This window comes from Magnolia sinica, chromosome 8 (assembly GCF_029962835.1).
Source record: "Magnolia sinica isolate HGM2019 chromosome 8, MsV1, whole genome shotgun sequence".
Classification (NCBI taxonomy): Eukaryota; Viridiplantae; Streptophyta; class Magnoliopsida; order Magnoliales; family Magnoliaceae; genus Magnolia; species Magnolia sinica.
Window position 1 is genome coordinate 92,075,368 of NC_080580.1, and position 22,359 is coordinate 92,097,726.

At 39.2% G+C, this 22,359-nt stretch overlaps 1 protein-coding gene across 3 annotated transcripts in view; it reads right to left on the minus strand.

The window, feature by feature from the left end:
• The window catches only part of LOC131253725 (protein root UVB sensitive 1, chloroplastic), a 44,652-nt gene that overhangs the window by 16,315 nt on the left and 5,978 nt on the right, over window positions 1-22,359 (minus strand). For all 3 annotated transcript variants that reach the window (XM_058254863.1, XM_058254860.1, XM_058254862.1), the window contains 2 exons: window positions 16,786-16,842; window positions 16,364-16,562 (listed from right to left, as the gene is read on the minus strand). In XM_058254863.1, the coding sequence (XP_058110846.1) occupies window positions 16,364-16,562; window positions 16,786-16,842 (256 nt within the window). The remainder of the gene's footprint in view (window positions 1-16,363; window positions 16,563-16,785; window positions 16,843-22,359) is intronic.

Genomic DNA, 22,359 nt, shown 5'->3' on the forward strand with positions numbered 1-22,359 from the left:
AATTAGCTGGAAAAGAAAAGTCAATTAGCTAACTATGAATATTGAATAATCCATTAGTCAAACATTTTTAATGCATCCTTTTCTCTTTTAATCTCTTTTCCATATTTGTAATTAGTCATTGATTGTCAATGGCATTAAATGATTTCCTTATATGTACGTTTCAAAAGCTTATATAAGGACCTGTGAGGAGTAGTATAAAGGCACATTTAAATTGAGTCAAATTTTTGGAATTGTTTTCTTCTATTTGTTTGTATTCTTGTGCATAGATTGAAGGTGCCTACGCTTGGGCAGATCCTTCCCATTAGTCGGTTGTGCTAGTTTGGTATTAGAACCGGCTGATGACAAGGATTTTGGTCGTATTTATATAGGCGTTCTTAGTGGAGAGCTTTTAAGACACCAGCATTTCAGCATCCATGATGGCCACTTGTTCCGGAGATCCCTCCCATCAGTTGGTTGCGCCAGTTTGATATCAGAGTCGGCTAATGACAAGGATTTTAGATGTATTTATACGGGCGTTCTTAGTGGAGAGCTTGTGAGACATCCACATTTCAGCATTCATGATGGCCACTTGTTTCGGAGAACACAACTTTGTCAGCTGCACCACCCGAGGTTTGAGCCACCCGAGAAGCAAGCTATTACAGCGAGTGGTTGGAGCAGTAGGGAGCCAAGGAGCAAGGCAGTAGATAAGACAGAAGAAGGGGCCAAGCACTTGGTGGAGCTACCCAATACATCCATTGGCGAGTATGTTCTGAGGGAGTCACACCCTGTTGGGTGAAGTGGCCACTTGGGCCGTGATACGACCCTAGACCTCGTTGAAGATAGATACTTCTGGCCTCGTCTACAATCAAATGTCACAAAGATTTACTAGTTATGCAGGGTTTGCAAGCTTATTAAGGATCAAAAGAAAAACATTAGATTGTATCAACCATTGCCGATCCCACATGCTCTGCAGGAAGATCTCAGCATGGACTTCATCCTAGATTTGCCAAAGACCGCTTGAAAAATTAATTCAGTATTTGTGGTGGTTGACTGATTTTCAAAGATAGCTTATTTCACACCATGCTCAAATACAGCGAGCGCTCTTGAGATTGTTCAGTCATTCTTTCGAAAGATTGTTCATCTTCATGGGCTTCCAAAGACAATTGTGTCTAATCGTGATACCAAGTTCATGATTTATTTCTAAAAAAACTATTTGGGCAGCAATGAAAACCAAGCTTCAGTTCTATAGTGCCTACCACCCTCAGAATGATGGTTAAACGAAAGTGGTCAATTGTTGCTTGGGCAAGTTACTATGGTGACTTGTTTGCGATCATATAGCTACACGGGACCAAGTAATACCCATAGCTGAATTTGCTTATAATAACTCAGTCAACGGGTCCACAGGGATGTCACCTTTTCAAGCAGTAACTAGTATATGACTACCTCTTCCAGTCGATTTGGTTCCCCTACCCGTAGAGTCGAGATCAAGTGCAAAAGTGCTGACTTCATTGCCATACGCAGCAAGTGCATGACGAAGTTTGACGCGATATTGCCGCAATTAATGAAAGTTGTAAGCAACATGCAAAAACAAGACATTGCTTTGTTGAATTTGCAGAAGGTGACATTGTTATGGCCAGTGTTCAAAATATCAGTATCGCGTTACGTGTTGCATCCTTTGGATATAGATATGTATCGATTATCGCACAGGATATATCATTTGTATCGGGTAATTTATCGCAACTTCAGGGATTGTGAAAAAAGACCTTAATACACTTTTAAATCATAACATCTCAAAAAAGAAGTGCACATAATAGGTTTCCTTTGTATAGGGTTCTAAGTTATGAGCTATTTGATTGAACTAATGCAACTTTATTCAAATTGAATGCATAACATTTAGAGTGTATGTGATGATCATTTCATCAAACAACTCCTAAATACTTCGAAATTAGTCTTAATTGATAGCTGGTTGAATGGAAATTTTGGAAAAAAAAAATTTAATATGTTTTATTAATTTTTAATTAAAAATGATTTTTATTTTCTGAAAATTGACAAGGACTTAACAAATCAGTAGATCAGTCCTCATACATACTTAATTTCATGTTTGGAGTGCGACATTGCAAACAATTTGGGAGAAATTGGGGAAATTTTGAATTTTCCTCAATTCGGACCAACAACACTCAAATTTCGAAATTAGAGTTGATGTGATGATCAGTTCATCAAATACTCCTAAATACTTTGAAATTAGTCTCAATTGACAGCTAGCTGAAGGAATATTTTGAAAAAAAAACATGAAGAACATGAATAACCAATGGATATCGAAATCAAAGCTCTAACTCCATGATTTTTCATGCAAAACATGAAGAACCAATGGATTTATAACCATTTGACACTGATTTAACATAATTTCCAAAAAAAAAAAGATCAAAAATTGAAAATGCTCACCGGATCGAGCATGTGGGATATATTGTCACTACCTGTGCATTTCGTATCGCACAGGTGGGAAACAAAATATATCATGGGATATATAGGCCAACATACTTTTGGCTCGTATTCATCCTGAATGGTTGCCTTCTGACACCTCGAAGAAGCTCCATCCTCAGAATGTGGGACCGTTCAAAATCATAAAGAAGATTAGTGTCAATGCTTACGTTTCAAATCTTCCACCAAATTTACCCATCAGTCCTAGTTTCAATGTGGAAGATCTTTTAATCTATCACGGGCACCATGCTGACGATGGTATCGAAGAACAAGTTATCACACTTCCGACCGTTTTGCCACTTACAGACATGATCGTTGACGTTCTTGATGACCTAATCATTTCCATGCGCCAAGGTGGTTACCAGAAGTTTCTCGTTTGTTGACAAGGACCTCTCTCTGCTGCTACATGGATCACAACCACAGCCTTCCAGCGTCTGAATGCTAACCTCTATGAGCAATATCAGGCAATTAACTCACCAGAGTCAAGTTCTTTCAAGCAAGGAAGGATTTATGCAGGCTGATCTAGGCCCACGACCCATGGGCCAGGCACATGCCCATTAAGCCCAAGCCCAACAGTCGGCCTATCAGTAAGGAGGCCCGAGCTTCCTATTTAGGTAATTAGTCGACAAAAATATTAGCTAGTTGTGTATAATCCATTAGTCAAATATTTTTAATGCATTCTATCTCTTTTTATCTCTTTTTCATATTTGTAACGAGTCATTGTTATCAACAATGACATTGTGTTTCCTTATATACTTTTCAAAAGCTTATATAAGGGCCTATGATGAGTAGTATGAAGGCACCTTTGAATTGAATTAAATTTCTGGAATTGTTCTCTTCTTTTTGTTTGAGTTCTTGTGCTTAGATTGAAGGTGCTTGCACTTGGGCAGATCCTCCTCACTAGCCAGCTGCACCAAAATGGTTCACAAAAAGGGTTCTTCAAAAATTCTCACAAACATAGGCAGGACAAACCCCTATCCCCGTTCCTAGTCATTGTGGTGGTAAAGGCTCTTAATAGGATACTTGAAAAGTCCAAGGAGATGGGTCTCATTGAAGGTGTTATCGTGGAAAACACTAACTTTCGAATCTCTAACCTTCAATTTGCCGATGACACTCCTTTTTTGTGGGGCAAATCAAGCTTAAGTGGATAATTTACAAAAGATAGTCCATTGATTCGAGGCAATATCTGGTAAAAAAGTCTATTTTCATAAAAGTGAAATCTTGGTTTTAATCTCAATGAAGAGGATGCAAAGGGGTATCCCAATTCTTTTGGGTGCAAGAAAGGAAACTTCCAAACAATACCTCGGCCTTCCATAGTGTATTCAGAAACCAGCAAAGCACTTATGGAATGCAGTTTCAAAAAGAATTCAACATACTCTGGAGGTGGAAAAGGAAGGCCTTACCTTTGGGAGGTTACACAACATTGATCAAAGCGGGCGATGCTCTCCAATATGACTTTTAACTGTCTCTTTTTCAATTTCTATCTAGTGTTATAGGGAAGATTGAAAATTTCCAAAGAAATTTCCAAATCTCACCCCTAGTTGTCCTAGCACAACACCTACTACTATTCCCACCCCCTACTCATGCCACCAAGCTCTCGTCCAGACCCACAAAGCTATGCAAACTCCTCAACCCAATGCATTTGCTACTTGTGGCATGTTGCCTGCCTATAGTTGCCAACAACACTTCTGAATGCTAATTTGTCTTATTCCACCACACAATCCTCGAGGCATGCAACATCATCGTACTCAGCATCATCATCCTCCTTATTCAACTTGGACCAAGTCTCTATATAAGACGCAACAATTCCTCCCTAATCTCCTTTTCAAATTTAGCCCACTCCTCTCTACTCCCAACCCCAAAACACCACACTTCCTTCATCTATGTCTCAATCAAATCATTAAGACAATAGTTAACATTCCATTATGCCTTGTCAAATGTTCTTTCAATCAAGACATTCCACTCCTCAATACATGCACACAATTGTTACACTCTAACCTATATTTGTTCCCCTCTAGTGGCTGCCCATGTTGCCAGGTGGCATCATGCAGGTTTCCTCCTAACATCTTAGATTACCTATAAAATGAGAGAGGACCACTAGTGGAGAGAAAGGTGAGTTCCCAATTATTGTAGGCTTGCACGAGAGTCTACATTGAGCCCGTACCTTTTCACATTGGTCATGGGCGAGTTAACGAGGCATTTGTAGCAAGAGATCCCATGATGATGTTGTTTGCAGATGACATAGTTTTGATTGACAGATGAGGGAGAGTGTAAACTCAAAGCTAGATTTATGAGGTGCTTTGGAATCTAAAATATTTAAAATTAGTTGAGCTAAAACAAAGCTTATGCAGTGCAATTTTACTAACAATAGGAGTGGGAACTATAGAGAATGCTAGTGTATTGTGTATGTGGTTGGTGGCCCTTTTAGTGTAAGTGCATCTGAACACCTCCCTCTTCTCCTGCGGTGTACAATATGCTCTATTATAATAAAATATTATGTGTTAGGGCAAGCAAACCTAACACAACATCTTTCTCAAACTCTCCTCATTCTCTCTCAATCTTTTCCTCTTTTCTTCACATTATTATCATCAAATTATTCTTTACTTGGTATCAAAGCATAGATCCAGGCATTCCGCATCAAATAGATTGAGAGGCAACATGTCATCTTGCTGACGTCAGCAGCCGTACGGCTGACGCCAGCGTTGTACAGACACATGGGACTCCGTTTGAGCTAAAAGTTTATGGGTTTGATAGATCTTGATTTTAGAAGATGACATGATTTTCTCAGAATTTTTTGGACCTCCTTTCATGGTATTTTGGGCGAAACAGAGAAATTCGAAGATCGAGCCCATCTTCCGTTTTTCTTCAATCTACCTTAAATCAGTAAGCTTTTCTTTGGTTTCTTTACTCAAGATGGACCGAAATCTTCCTCCCAAGCTACCCATGGAGGATTTTTTACTTAAGATCAATGTTTGAGAGGTTTTTAACCTCAAACAGACGTGCGGCTAGGCCGTTTTTCACTCGGTTGGGACTTTTTTGACTGAGTTTCATGGTATTTTGGATGATTGCTATTTGTTTGAGGTTTATCTCTGATTATCTTGAAGGATTGAGTGAGATAGAGTTGTTTGAATCAATCCTTCTTGGTGTAGGGCCTCTCTTGGCATAGGTTTATCTCTCTTGGACTCTCCTATGGCTGACAAAGGTCCCTCATCTCTTAGCATAGGGTCTCTTAAATCCAACCGCTTGCAGATTACCTCCACTAAGTTGAATGGTGACAACTATCTTCCATGGGCACAATCTGTAAAAGTATTCTTAAGAGCCCGTGAGAAGTTGTCGTATATTTTGGATGATCCCCCAAACTCTACAGATGTTACCTACAAGACTTGGACAAAGGAGAATTATCAAGTTATTGCATGGTTGTTAAATAGTATGGATTCCTCGATTAGCCACTCAGTGATGTTTTTATCCTCGGTTAAAGGCATTTGGGATACGCTTCATAATATGTTCTCGGAATCTCAGAATTTTTCACGGGTATTCCAACTTATTCAAGAAATTGGTTAGTTCCAACAAAACTCTAGATCATTAAAAGATTACTATTCGACGCTTCGGAGTATGTGAGATGAGTTGGATATGTATTAGCCTCTTCCTTCCAAATGTTAAGAGGATCATGAACATGCCCATAAGCAGCGGGATAATACTCGTATCATACAGTTCTTAGCTGGGTTGAATTCCGATTATCTTCATGTTCGAGATCAGGTTGTTATGCAGGATCCTCTTCCTCCATTGACGACAGTCTATGCCATGTGTTAGCGTGCTATTGTCTCTACTCTTCCTTCTCATTCATTTGTGTCACCCGAGCGTTCGGCACATCTTGCTGGCGGTCAGTCCTCTCTTGGCCTTTGGGTATCATCCTTGAGTTCAGGGCGCATTTCTGGTTTTGATAGTCGTGGTAGAGGCCGTGAGGAAGATCGCAATCGTAGTGACTGTAGTCTTCATGCTCGTTGTGGACGTGGACGAGGACGTGATGATTCCCGCATTTGTTCACATTGTGGTGGAACTAATCACACAGTTGATTATTGTTGGCAGACACATGGTCATCCTATGTATGCCGCTGTTTCTATTGCATCCACAGTTGCTCCTAAGACAGTCTTCTACCCCGACAGCTGAGCATTCTACTTCAGGGGAGTCTCTTATCATTTCTCGGGCTGCAGATGATGCCCTTATGCGGCTTCACATTCGTGATATTCCTGAGCCATCTCACGTAACTTCGGCGCAGTTAGGTACTGCTCTTCTTGCGTCATCCTCTCCTACCTCCTGGGTCATAGACTTTGGAGCTTCCTCCCATATGACTGATAAGTCTCAATTCTTTTCTTATTCTCATTGTCGCAGATGGAACCCAAACTCCCATCTTTGGGATTGGTTCCATCCAGTGTTCGAAATATCGGTATCGCGCAATGTATCACACCCTTAGGATATAGATACGTATCGGTTATCGCATGGGATATGTCGTTTGTATCGCATAATTTATCACACTTTTTGGGAAACATGGGGAAACATTGGGAAAATGATTGAATTTTTCAATGAAACTTCAAGGATTTTAAAAAAAGACCTTAATACACACTTTTAAATAATAAAATCTCAAAAAAGAAGTGCAAATAATAGGTTTCCTTTGCATAGGGTCTAAGCTATGCGCTGTCCTATTGAACTAAGACAACTATATTCAGTATCCACCCCATCCATCTATTTTTCCATATCATTTTAGGACATTATCCAAAAATTGAAGTAGATCCAATAATTAGGTAGACCATACCATAGGTAGCAATGGTGATTGACCATTAGTGGGCCACAAAAGTTTTGGATCAAGCTGATAATTGTTTTTTCTCTTCATTCAAACTTATGTGAAGTTATCAGCTAATTGGATGCCTAATAAAATATAAGAAAAATTAAGGTGCACCCTAAGAAGTTTTTAATGGTACCGTGTTCAACTAATACTGTTTCCTTGAATATAGTCCACTTTATAATAGGATCTTCTTAATTATTAGGATCATGTTGTAAAATGATTTTAAAAAATAGATGGACGGAGTGGACACAGAATTCACACGTCAAGTTGGGCCCCACGGTACGGCTGTATGGTCTTGGGTGAGGCAGGATCTCACCTAATCCGCTCCTATAGTATTGAGTAAACTCTATTGGGCCCACCGTAAATGTACATGGTTTATCCATGCAATCCATCTATTTTTCCGACTCATTTTAGGGGTTGAGCACAAATTTGAAACATATCCAAAGGTCAAGTGGACCATACTGCAGGAAACAATAGGAATAATGATTTGCACTGTTAAAACCTCACTAGGGCCTACAATGATGTTTATTTTTCATCCAACCTGTTCATAAGATCACAAGGATATGGATAAAGGAAAAGAACAAATATCAGCTTGATCCAAAACGTCTTTCGCTCCCAAGGATTTTTTTAACGGTAGATGTTCAATTCGCACTATTTTCTGTGGTGTGGTCCACTTGAGCTTTGGATATGCTTCATTTTTTGGGCTAAAACCATAAAATTATATGGTAAAATGGATGGATAGAGTGGATAAAATATATGAATTATGGTGGGCCCCACAGAGTTTATGTAGTACACTACTCACTACGCTATCCGCTTCCCACCACACTACGAAGACGGGCAATGACGCTCCTGCAACTCGAGTGGTACAAACAGTTCAAAGTTACATGGCCCACAATAATGTATTTCTTATATCTAAACCGTTCATGCATTTGGAGAGATCATTTTAGATCATGAGCCCAAAAATGAGCTATATTCAAAGCTCAAGTGGACCACACCACAAATAGCAGTGGGGATGATTCTCACCGTTAAAACATTCGTAGGGCCCACCATAATGTTTATTTTCGATCCAATTTGTTCATCAAGTCACACAGACCTGGATGAAGAGGAAAAACAAATATCATATTGATCCAAAACTCATGTGACCCCAAAAGGGTTTCAATGGTAAACGTTTAATCTCCCACTCCTATTTGCAATGTGGTCCACTTAATCTTTGGATATGTCTTATTTTTCGGCTCAAGCCTTACGACGAGCTTGCCAAATGGACGAACGGTTTGGATATAACACATACCTCATGATGGGACCCACGGAACTTGGCGATGTCAACACACCAGTCAACTCGGTGGTGCAGTACACTAGCCAACTCAATTTCCATAAAAAAGGGCTCGGACGCCTTTTTTTTCGAAGCAGAGAAGGTTCCGGCCTTCCGGAACCCTAAAATCTCGCCGGAACCCTAAAATCTCTCCCAAATCTCACATATCTTCGGATTTTAGCAAGGATTTTGCCCAAATACTTGGATTTCTCCAGATTTCGATGGATTTCTCTTCCAAATCGGAGATTTTGTTTGCAATAACCTACGAACGACGCTTTGATTTGAATGGCCCACCAAAGGGAAGCTTCCGATCATGGCAATCTCTTGTACAGGTATCGAAATCCACCTGTTGAAAGTTTCTCTATATATTTTTTAAATTTTTCCGATTTTTTTTATAGATAATGACGCTATCCCGAACGATATTTGGTGTTTTTTTTTTTTTTACTTGGTATCTTTCGAAGGTTTCGTGTCGCCGGACCGCGATACCGATAATATCAGCCGATAGTATCGATATTTCGAACACTGGTTCCATCTCTCTTTCTTCTTCCTCATCTCTATCCTCAGTCTTGCATGTGCCTCGTTTTCCATTAAACTTATTGTCTGTTAGCTCTCTTACTATATCATTAAATTGTTCCATTACCTTCTTCCCTTCTTATTGTTTATTTCAGGACCTACAGACGAAGAGATTGATTGGTTGGGGGAATGAGCGAGGAGGCGTTTATCTTCTCGATGATACACCCGCTGCCAGTTCTAATACCCTTTCTCTGGATCAAGAGTCCATGACTCGGTGGCATTGCCGCTTAGGCCACCCATCAATAGCTAGATTGAGAATTTTGTTTCCCTCCTTATCTATCACTAAACTGTTATGCTGTGATATTTGTGAATTGTCTAAACATCATCGTGCTACGTTTCCTCCTAGCTCTTATGGGAGAAATCTTAACCTTTTCTTCTAGTTCACTCGGATGTCTAGAGACCAGCTCCGGTTACCTCCACTTTTATATTTAGATATTTTGTTACTTTTATTGATGATTATTCACGCATGACTTGGATTTATCTTTTGAAATCCAAAAGTGAAGTGTTTGATGCGTTTAAAGTGTTTTATCATGAAGTGTGCACTCAATTTTAATGTTCCATCAAAACCGTCCATTCTGATAATGGGGGAGAATACATGTCTACTATCTTTCTGTCCTTCTTACAAGAACATGGTATTTTGTCTAGGACGTCGTGTGCTTGCACGCCTCAACAAAATGGTATTGCAGAATGAAAGAATCTTCTTAAAGTTGCTTGCACCGTTCTGCTTGGTATGCATCTACTTAAACATTTCTCGGGTGATGCTCTTCTAACTGCTACTTTTCTTATTAATCGTATACCCTCATGTATCCTATCTTACAAATCTTCATTTACTATATTGTATCCTCATGATAATCCATTTCCTCTACGACCTAAAGTTTTTGGTTGCACATGCTTTATTCAAATTTTGGATGGAAGTAATGATAAACTTAGCCCCAGGACAATTAAATGTCTTCCTAGGGTATAATCGGAGTCAGAAAGGGTATAAATGTTTTGAACCATTGACTCGCAAGAAATATGTCTCTACCGATGTAACCTTCTTTGAGGATATTTCTTTTTTCTCAGCTCCAGGCCGATCCCTCTGTGATCCTCTTGCGAGTCAGGGGGAGTATGACTCTTATCCTCTTCCTCTTTCCACTAGTGATCATAGGAAAACTCCTCCCCCCTCCATTCAACATCCTATTGGTGATTTGGGTGAGCCTAAGCCTCTGCGGGTGTATCATCGTCGAGATAAATCTTCACACGCTAAGCCATTCACCCTTCCGTTTACTTTGGATGTTGGCTCAGGTGACTCTCCTACCTCGAGTTTAGATCTCCCCATTGCCTTGCGCAAAGGGACACGATCTTATACTCGACACCCCATTGGTAATTTCGTTTCATATGATCATCTTTCACCGTCTTTTCAGTCGTTTGCGGCTTCCCTTTCATCATAGACTATTCGTCGATCTCTCTCACATGCTCTTCAAAGTCCTGACTGGACGAAGGTGATGATAGAAAAAAGGTCTGCTCTTGAGAAGAATCATACTTGAGACCTTGTGCCATTTCCTTTAGGCTATAGACCTGTTGGATGTCGATGGGTTTATACAATGAAGTTTCTTCCAAACGGCTCCATTAATCACTATAAAGCCTATCTTGTTGCTACGAGTTACACACAGACTCATGGTGTGGATTACTTCGAGACATTCTCTCCAGTGGCTAAGCTTAATTTCATTCGCGTTGTGATCTCCTTGGCCGTTAATTTATCGTGGCCCTTGAAACCAACTTGATGTTAAGAATGCATTTCTCCATGGGGACCTTGCAGAGGAAGTTTACATGCATCAACCTCCTGGCTTTGTTGCTTCTCACAACCCTGCACTTGTATGTCAGTTGAAGAAGGCTCTTTATAGACTCAAACAATCCCCACGTGCATGGTTCGAAAAATTTAGTCAGGCTCTCTTAGAGTTCGGCTTTGTTCGTAGTCATGCCGATCATTCTCTGTTTATATATCGTCGATCGACGGGCATCATGATTCTCATCCTTACTGATCCCGGGATGTATTGACGACTTGTAGGTCGGCTTGTTTACCTAACTATTACTCGCCCAGATCTCTCATTTGCGGTGGGCGTTGTTAGCCAATTCATGCAAGCTCCCCGTACTTCCCATCTCAAGGCTATCTACCACAAACTTCGATATCTAAAATTAGCCCCGAGTCTTGGCCTCCGCTTTCAGTTGCATGGTCATTTTCATCTTTCTGGCTATTCCGATGCTGATTGTGCAGGTAATACTTTTGATCGCCGCTCTACATCTGGCTTTTGTACCTTCCTAGGCGGCAATCTTATAACATGGAAGAGCAAAAAACAGCCAGTTATTGCCCGATCCTCGGCTGAAGTAGAATATTGTGTTATGGCTCATGCGACATGTGAACTCGTGTGGCTTTGCAACCTTCTTGAAGAACTTCGCTATACTCCTTCGGATCCTATTCCTCTTCACTGTGACAACCAAGCAGCCATCTGTATTGCTCATAACCCGGTTTTCCACGAGCGAACCAAGCATATTGAGGTCGACTGTTAATTTATTCGGGAGAAAGTAGCTTATAAGGAAATCGTCACTCTTTTTGTTCGATCTGGGAATCAACTTGCTAATGTTCTTACAAAGTCCTTGAGTCGAGATGCTCTTCATCGTGTTCATGACAAGTTGGGCATGATCAACAGCTATGCTCCAACTTGAGAGAGAGTATAGAGAATGCTAGTGTATTGTGTATGTGGTCAGTGGCCCTATATGTGGTTAGTGGCCCTTCTAGTGTAAGTGCATGTGCACACTTCCCTCTTCTCCTGCTGTATAGTATATGCTCTATTATAATAAAATATTATGTGCTAGGGCAAGCAAGCCTAACACAACATCTTTCCCAAACTCTCCTCCTCTCTCAATCTTTTCCTCTGTTCTTCACATTATTATCATCAAATCATTCTCTACTGGAATGAGTAATTAATAAAGATTGCTGACAAAAAAATTTATCAAAATTACTACTTTCAATATCTTGGGTTGATAATTCATGACTGGAGAGATCGAGAAGGATATCACCCATAGAAATCAAGGAAGGTGGAAGAAATAGAGATGTGCCTCTAGAGTTTTATGTGATTGTTGTGTACCACTCAAACTAAAAGGGAAATTTTATAGGATGGCTATGAGACCAGCAATGTTGTATGGGACATAGTGTTGGGTAGTTATGGAACATGTTCATAGAATGATTGCAGTTGAAATGCGGATGTTGAGAAGGATGATTGGCAAGATGAGGAAGGACAAAATTAGAAACGAATGCATTCGAAGGAACTAAGGAGTAACAATAATACGTAACAAGATGAGGAGAAGTAGACTTAGATGGTTTTTGCTCATGTGCGGCGGAAACCAAGAACTACAAGGGTTAGGAGTGAATTTGTACTAGTTGAAAGCTATATAAAAGGGCAAGGGGAAGGCCCAAAAGGACAAAGGTGGAGGTAGTAATAAAAGACTTAATGACTTGTGGTCTAACTAAAGTTAGCTGGGATAAGGCTTAGATGATGATGATGCTGCTGCTTTCCAATTATAATAATTGACTAAATATTTACAACTTTTCACAAATACCTGGTGTTCTCTCCAATGAATATTTACTATATAAGAATTATTTAAATTCCTTTATTTAAAAATATATATACTTAATTAATAAATATGGTTTTAATGTGGTAATTTTTTTGTAGAAATAATGCACTAATTCATTCACTAAATATCTGTGTTTATTTTTAAAATTTGTTTTTTAATTATTTTTAATTTTTATGAGAAAATATTCTTTAAAAAAAAAGGAAGAAGAAGAAGAAGAAGTGGCCAATCTGTAGATCAGCCTACACTCATCGCCTGTAATTTTTCAACTATAAAAATGCACTTTTAAAGAGTGAAAACGAAAGAAATTCAGACATCCCCAATTTCTTCCCTTTTCCACCTTCGAAATTGAAAAATCTTGCTTCAAATCCATGTCGATGCATAATAATCATGCATAAATATGGATTAGCAGTTGTTTTCTTCCTAATATGTTGGAAAAAACAAACTTAAATACTGAAGATGAAAATTTCTCAACAAATCGATTCTGGATCGTTTTTGCTCTTGGATTACGATTTATACACCAAAATCGTGTTTTGTTGCAAAACAACTCGAGTTCACAAACATCGAGACCATCCAGAAAACAGGCAGGCAACACACGATGAAAAAGTTAGGATGCGACGTCCACCATTAGTTTTTTATAAGGCCCATATGGTGTTTATTTGTCATCCAATCCATTCATCTAATGTGCTTCTCCAGGATGAAGGAATTAACTAATAATAACAGAATTACAAAATCCAATTAGGCCACACCACGTGAATTTAGAGGTTTTTAGGTAAAATTTTATGAGGTGGCCTACCGGAGTGTTGAATTAGTATAATTTTTGGGGTCAAGGCTTAAACAAGGGGTGATGCACCTAATTGATGGGGTGAATTTCATGCACGTTAAGTTATTTTCCCCACCTAATTGATGCACGCTAAACCCTCAACCTCGGTAGTACCTAGGGGGCATGGAGGATTTTCCATTGCACCCTTGGGATATAGAAACATATTAGTTATCACATGGGATATATCGGTTGTATTGCGTAATGTATTGTTGTTGTTGGAAATATAGGGAAACATTAGGAAACAAGTGCACATATTAGGTTTTCTTTGTATGGGGTCCTAATCTATGCGTTGTCTAACAGAATTAATGCAAGTATATTGAAAGTCTATTTATATAATTTATAAATGTAAGAAAATGTGTGGAAACACAAGCAATACATTTAAAAGCAAAAGAAGAATCACCAGATCAGGTGATGTAGGACCGATGCATGAACCAAATAACATGTAAGATCAAGTAACATAATTAAGACAATTAACAAAAACACACAAACATTGCCATAATCATCATGAATCCCATGAAAACCAAAAGAACATCATGCATAATCCTAGCCTAAGTTACAAACATCACTACACAAGATCATTAAATAAAAGAAAACTAGGATATAATGAATGTAAGGACATGCAATTAGCATATGATATAGTCTATTTCAAAGTATAAGACCTAATACAACCTAGGGTAAAAATTAGGGTTTGGGTAATTTGGGAAAGTAGGAAAGTTAGGGATTTTAGATTTAGGGAATGGAAGAAAGAGGTGATATAAGGATGGTGGAAAACCAAAAAGGGCAAGGTGTGGCTGTATGGTCACACGTGTATCATGGGATGGATGAGTTTAGGTCAGCTAGGGTTTGGATGGCAGATAGATAAGGGAAAGATGAGTTTAGGAGAAGATGAAGGCTTAGGATGGGATAATCTAATAACTTGAAGAAAATATCTTGATCGAGGGGAAAGGAAATGATGATGTGAGGATAGATGGAGACCTCGCACCTCCGTTGATGAAGATTAGACTCACATCAATCTCTCTTCCAAATCACATGAAAGAAGAAGAAAGCAAGTGCTTTTTCTCTTCCTTTTTTTAATCGCAAAATCCAATAAGGGAGAGGGTCACACGCCCACCCTCTTTTATTGCTCCAAGAAAGTTCAAAAATTACAATAAACACTCTGTTTTGTGAATTTTGACAAAAATAGCCCTATTCTAACTAAAATCAACTAAAACACTCATAATAGTGTCCAAACATAACATAAACAAAACTAAATCCTATAAGCTGATAAAATTTTAGAAAAACTAGTGTGGACAATACACAATCAATGGGCCGATCATGTGATCCAATGGCCCGATCAACATGTCCCTCCAATCCAATGGTCTGGATTACTCCATAAAGCAGCCCATTTGCATCTTCCCAGCGTGGAGTCTTCCAGATGCTCGCACATGCACATGAGTTCTTCAATACGATCACGGGTACTCATCTAGCCACAATGAAATCGGTGCGACCCACCTCCTCTTCCGATACGTATGCAAAGGTATACGTGAAGTGATGTCCTCATCATCGGGTTACATACATGTTTGATGTTATGTTTGAACACAGATCGCAATTGAGTTGCGAAAAATTGAAAAAACAAAATTTGCATGGATTTGTAACAATTTGACAATGAAGATTTACAGAAAGGAAAAAAAAAAAAAAAGGATCGAAGATGCTCACCGGATCGAACATGTGGGATATATCCCACTACTTGTGCGTTTCGTATCGCACAAGTGGGATACAAGATATATCGTGGGATATATCAGCCGATATCGTCGATACTTAAAACACTAGATTTTCCCAAGTATTTGAGGAGTCAGTGTACTTGTATTATGAATTAGATTTTTTAAATTTTGATTCTGATTAGGATTTCAAAATTATAATCGAGCCAAATTTAATTAATGTCATTTTTTTAGTCACATGCCATTTTAATCGTGCTTAGTCGGATGAGTTTAAAAAAACACAATTTTTCCCGATATTTTGAGGAATATGCTGTTTTATACAATCAACAATTTCTCACATATTTTTCAAAGAAAAAAAAAAACTGTATAATACAGCAAATTGCTAACAGAGGCTGTGAAACTGATAATGTCAGCCAATATTTCTCAGCCAATATCATCGATACATGGATCACTGCATGTAAGCAAACGGGAGAATTCTTTGGCATATGCCCATGCTAGGCATCCTTTGGTCAATATGGAAGGAATAACGGAACTTTCATAAATAAACATCAATCTTCAGGTGACATTTTTGAAAAAGCAAAGACGGGTGATTTCCTGGGTCTTGGTTCTAAAGGTATTTGTCAGGGTGACAATAAAATATTTTCAAGGGGCTTGGGTTGTCATCTTTAATACCTTTGAGTAGATGTAGTATCACCCTTCCACCTTTTCACATTTTAGCTCCTTTTGAATGAATCCAGTTACCAATAAAATAAAATGACATTTCTAGTTGCCTCTGCATGTCTTGTGTAAAGCTCAAACCCATATAATTAATATTTAATTCTAAAATAATTTGATAATGACGAGATTTTTTTTTTTTCAATTATTGTATGGAGATGGACAAAAGGTGGACCATGAGAAGGGGAAAAAAAGGAGCTTGTATGAGTTTAGCTATGTGTCATTCATAATAGATAATGCTTTATGCGAGCAAGCTGCTTTAGAATATTAGTTATTGATAAAGAACTGTTATTCACAGAAATCCATACAAAAAGATGATAAGGTAGAAGCAGAAAATTTACTTGCACGATATGGATTCAGAGTCCTTAGTTGAATAGATACATATGACTTCAAATTGCAATACATGTGGATGCCAGTAACTACACTGAAAGTGCCAAGAGCTAAAGTCGTGGAGGATCCAATGCAGTTAGCCAAGACTATCCCAAGCATAATGCCAATAGACTTGCTCACCATTCCTTGAGCTTCACCCTTTGCGATTACCTGTCATAAAATTTTGAGAAAAAAGAAGAAGAAGCAGAAATCTGAACTTCGAACAGAACTTAGCTGAAACTTGGTAGTAGTGACCCAAACAGCATGGATCATGCAACTTGAAAATCAAAGACAAACATGTGAGAAAAGATGATGCTACAAGCCTATTTTGCCACCCTATCATGAGAGAACTTTACAGGTTTGGGACCACGACTTTAAGGAACTCCGTTTTCACCTCCGCAAAATTCCTTTGAGCAGCAAAACCTGCATAGAAACAACTCCTAGTAGAAGCCTGCGAAAAGAGGGTTCCACATTTAGACTATGCAATCATAACATACAATGAAACAATGACAATGGGTAATGTGGATATTGAAGCATCATGGCAAGGTTAACAGAGATGATAAGGTCCAGGTCCCACTAGCACAAGGAAAAGTTATGCTATATATTGAAACACAAGTCATGAAACTCAACCTGCCATGATCTCGTTTTCTGTAGTAAATATTAATGCTGAATTTAAGGATTGTTTTTTCAAGAGTTTTGACTGTAGCAACTTTGTTTTTGACATGTTACTCAAGCACTCAAGTACAGAGGAGAGTCGAATTCTCCATTGAGAATTCTAGCCCAACATCCATGCCTTCAGGGTATTTGTTGAACTGAAATAATTTGGTCAATTCACAAGAAGGTGAAAGTACAATCATCGTATGATCTTCTAAACGTTTGGGCATTCTTTGTGGCTAAATTGTGCATATGGCTTGTGGCATATAAAAATGGATGGTGATCATGGGTGTGGGATGCTCAACTGCCATTGGTGGATGCCCTTACATAAGCCTCGGCCTCTCTTGCTGTTAGCAGTACAGCTTGGTCCAATGTCGTGCTTAGATGTGAGGTCATACTACATATAGGTGCAGGACATGATTTTCTGGGTTGGTCTGGAACAGCACTTGGAAAGCCCACAAGAGAGAGAATCCAAGGCAACCGATGTAACCAGTCTATAGCCATAGATTTTGTGATCGCCACCATTTAATTAGGACAACAGACCCAAGATGTACTTTTAACTCACCAATGGATGTGTGAATGTCTGGGGGAATCACACTACAAAAACACAACCAGTTGTGTGGCTAAAGTTTTAAATATCGATGATATTGGCCAATATATCCCATGATATATCTTGTTTCCCACCTATGCGATACAAAACGCACAAGTAGAGCCGATGTATCCCACATGTTCGATCCGGAGAGCATTTTCAATTTCCGATCTCTCTCTCTCTCTCTCTCTCTCTCTCTCTCTCTCTCTCTCTCTCTCTCTCTCTTTTTGAAAATTTGTTAAATCAGTGTCAAACGGTTATAAATCCATTGGTCCATGTTTTGCACAAAAAATCATGGAGTTGTAGCTTTGATTTCGATATCCATTGGTTCTTCATGTTCTCCATGTTTTTTTCAAAAATTTCCTTCAACCAGCTGTCAATTGAGACTAATTTCAAAGTATTTAGGAGTATTTGATGAAATGATCATCACATACACTCTAATTTCGAAATTTGAGCTAGTTGGTCCAATTTGGGGAAAATTCAAAATTTCCCCAATTTCTCACAAATTGCTTGCAATGTTGCACTCCAAACATGAAATCAAGCATGTATGAGGGCTGATCTAATGATTTGTTATGTCCTTGTCAATTTTTGAAAAATAAAAATCATTTTTAATTATAAATTATTATTATTATTTTTTTTTGAAATTTCCCTTCAACCAACTATCAATTGAGACTAATTTCGAAGTATTTAGGAGTTGTTTAATGAAACGATCATCACATACACTCTAAATGTTATGCATTCAATTTGAATAAAGTTGCATTAGCTCAGTTAGACAGCGCATAGCTTAAGCCCCTATATAAAGGAAACATATTATGTGCACTTCTTTTTTGGGATGTTATAATTTAGAAGTGTGTATTAAGGTCTTTTTTAACAATCCTCGAAGTCTCGTTGAAAAATTCAACCATTTTCCCAACGTTTCCCAAAAGGTGCGATAAATTACCCGATACAAACGATATATCCTGTGCAATGATCAATACATATATGTATCCCAAGGATGCGATACATAACGCGATACCGATACCGGTGTTATCGATATCGCCAAGCTGGAGATACAGATAATATTGAGGATGTTTCGATAATATCAGGGATACCCCAACGATGAACTACACTGAGACCTTAGCTTGGAGCTCCTGTACTTGGTTCATCCCTTGATTTTCATGCTCCCAAACTTTAATTTTTGAACTTTTTTCTTTTTCTTTTTGAAAGGCAACTGATTTTATTGAGAAGCTGCACAAAAAGCGGAAACGAATACAAAAAGAAATGAACAAGAGAATTACAACCCCAAAAGGGCTATGACGACACACGGTCCAATTCCTTGAACCCAGAGGCCCACTCATCAAATTATCTTTTGATAAATACGATCCTTTGGTCCCACTCTATTCTTGAAGCAACATGTGTTCCTTTCTCCCCAAATTGCCCACAAAGTTGCCACCCCCACCAATCTTCAAATGATCTTACCCTCTTTATCAATATTGCCGTTACGCCATGCTGCCAAGAAGGTTGGAAGTGAGCCCGACATCACCCAAGACACATTAAGGGTGCTTAAGAGACAATCCCATATCTTCTTCGTGAAGGGGCAATGTAGGAATAAGTGGTCCACTAACCATCTCCTAAGCACAAAAAACATATGTGTGGGATAATCATGCCCTTGTTGGGGAGGTTTTCCACGGTTAGAACCCTATTCCTACCTACTATCCAAACGAACCACGCAACCTTTAGGGGCGCTCCATACTTCGAATACTAAAAGTTATGTCCAAATAACCCAAAGAGGGGGAAGAGAATGTTGTAAAATGACTTGACGGAGAACACCCCCGAATTGTGCATGGTCTAAACCATCAAGTCTTTCTTAGACTCTCCTGCAGTGATAGAGTTGAGCCTCTCGAGGAGGCAAAGCAAAGCCCCTAATTCATCGTCAAAAAGGCCTCTAGAGCAATGGGGGGCCCAGAAGGCCCCATGTCCCCTCTTCTCAAAGCAATCAGCGATCGAGATGTGCAAATCCAGGGCCAAAGTTGCCAGGGATGGGAAGGCCTACTTGAGCAAACAATCACCAAGCCAAGGATCTTCCCAAAAGCGAATCCAGGCGTTGTTTTCCCATCGAGAATGAGATGGCTTGCCTGAATTTCGACGTTGTAACTAAAATTGCTTTCCACATTCCCTGCTGGAGGAGTCTTTAATCCACCAACCCCTCGGGCTGGTTCAGTTCTTCAAAGCCAACACGGCAACACCTCTCTCCAAAGGCTTCTATCCTCCACCACGAACCACCATAGCCATTTACCCAAAAGTGCTTGGTTCATGAGCTCGAAAACCCTCAAACCCGCCCGTACCTCGGATAAAGGCTTGCACACCTCTGCCCATCTCAAGAGATGTAACTTTTTTCCTTTGCTCTTTCCTCCTCCATAGGAAGTCACATCTGAGCTTTTCGAGCTTGTCTACCACCAATTTTGGCCATTTAAATAACAACACATGGTATAGAGGCATGTTGGAGAATGCAATGTCGGCTCTTCCAGGATGAGAGTTTCCTCTCTGTACACTCTATGCCGGCTCTATGAACCTTATTCTTGCCAAGGATTGGAGAAGAATTCTCCCCCAACGTCGGATGAACTCTAAGATTGTGAGGTGTTGGAATGGGGAGAGAAGAACCCTTTTTTATAATGTTTTCAAGGGTGTATTTTGAGCTCTCCAACCAATGTGAGACTAAAGGAATGGCCTTAGGGTGCTGATCTCTATGCTGGTTCTATGAACCTTATTCTTGCCAAGGATTGGAGAAGAATTCTCTCCCAATGTCCGATGAACTCCAAGATTGTGAGGTGTTGGAATGGGGAGAGAAGAACCCTTTTTTATAATGTTTTCTAGGGTGTATTTGAGCTCTCCAACCAATGTGAGACTAAAGGAATGGCCTTAGGGTGCTGATCATCACGATGATTTTTTGATGCCATAACAGAACATATTTCAACATGATCCTCAAATTCCATAATCGGTTTCCCATCATTTTCAGCATTATCCTCGGATGAATGCACCTTTAAATTATCTGATTGCACGAGAATTTCTATCACTTGATTCACTTCAACCTCTCAACTACAAAACATTGATCAGCCTCAAACTGATTCTTTGATATCACAACCATATTATTTGTATGAGAAATATTTTGAAAGCAATCTCTTCCGCAGAGTTCCAAGCAGTGACTGGTGGGAAAGTCTTCTAGACCTATTGTTTCATAGCTACTCTCTCCTTACGTGGCATTGCAATTGAAAAATCTAGCAATTAGCAGTGGTTTAACCTCTTACTCTACATCATGAACAGAAGACTGGTCTTCTCTTGTAATCAATAATGATCCATTTAGATTTAGGGCTAATCACGATTCAAATGCCCTTCAGAAGATCCTTCTCCAAAATCCCTTCCACACAAACCCTAGAAAAATCCATTGTTGATATATTCGATGTCGCTAAATCGATCTTGATCAGTTTATCCACCATGCTGGTTATGGATCAAATGTACCCTTCATTATAAAGGTTCAAGGGAAGATCGGGGAGTTGAATCCAGATCGGAACCAACACATGCTCTTGACCTTGTAAAGACCAACGGGCTCCATCTAGACACCTCAATAGGAGCCTGCAATAGCATCTAATAATCCTTGCTTAAAAAATTAAGAAATCTTCTTGCAAAGAAGACCTAATCACTAGACACCTTGTATCCAAGCCAATCTTTCCTACGTACATGTCCCCTTTAATACTCCATTATGTTCTAATGGCAATGTGGATCTGCTTCAAAGGCCTTGCATAGATAAAATGACCAACAACAACCTGATTCCATGGGATTGACACTCATAGGATGCTTATTGCATAGATGAAATGACCAACAACAACCTGATTCCATGGAATTGATGTGAACACAACCTCTCGTACCTCCATTCTCATGGTACAGGGATATATATGTTATCACGAAGCAAAATATATGATGACTTCAGGATGTCGGTAAAAGACTTGGTTCCTGGCTGAATCTCATCAAGAGGTTTTGCAGATGACCAACCTCAAAAGTGAGAATCTACATGACGGGGATCAGTCATAAAGGGCAAGCAAAAAACCTTGAGTGTATCGCTCACAAACCATAAGCACCTCAATTCACATGATTCTTGGCATAAACTCGCAAAAGGCCATAAAATGCCCAAAGTTGTGAAAATAATAGTATTGATCTCACTTATGCATTTGAATACATTAGTTGAACATTTATCATAAAGAAAATTTTAGAATTTTTTATTATATAAAAATAGATGAATAATGCCCACTTTCCAACTCGGAAATGGCCCAAAATTTGTGAAATCAGATGAATAGTACACAGTTACTATTCATCTTCTCAAATGGGTTTTTTTTTTTTTGAAAGACGACGATAATTTTATTAAAAAGTGCCGAAACGCAAAGAATACAAGCCCAACTCCTCAACACTTAAAAAGAGAATGCAACCGGAGCCACCTTAAGAAAAACCACCCAATCGGCTACAAGCCTTTTGATCCTTGAAATAACTTCATTCTCCCCTTCGATAATATTACGAAAGCACCTACTTCCTAGATCCCCAAATGACCCACAAGATTGCCATGACTAGGAGCCACCATATTGCTTTCCGTATCTTTCGACCTCCCCCACCATGCCATGCCCAAAGCAACTCATTCACCGAATTTGGCATAACTCAATCCGTGCCCAACCAGGAAAGAAAGAAATTCCAAACTCTTGT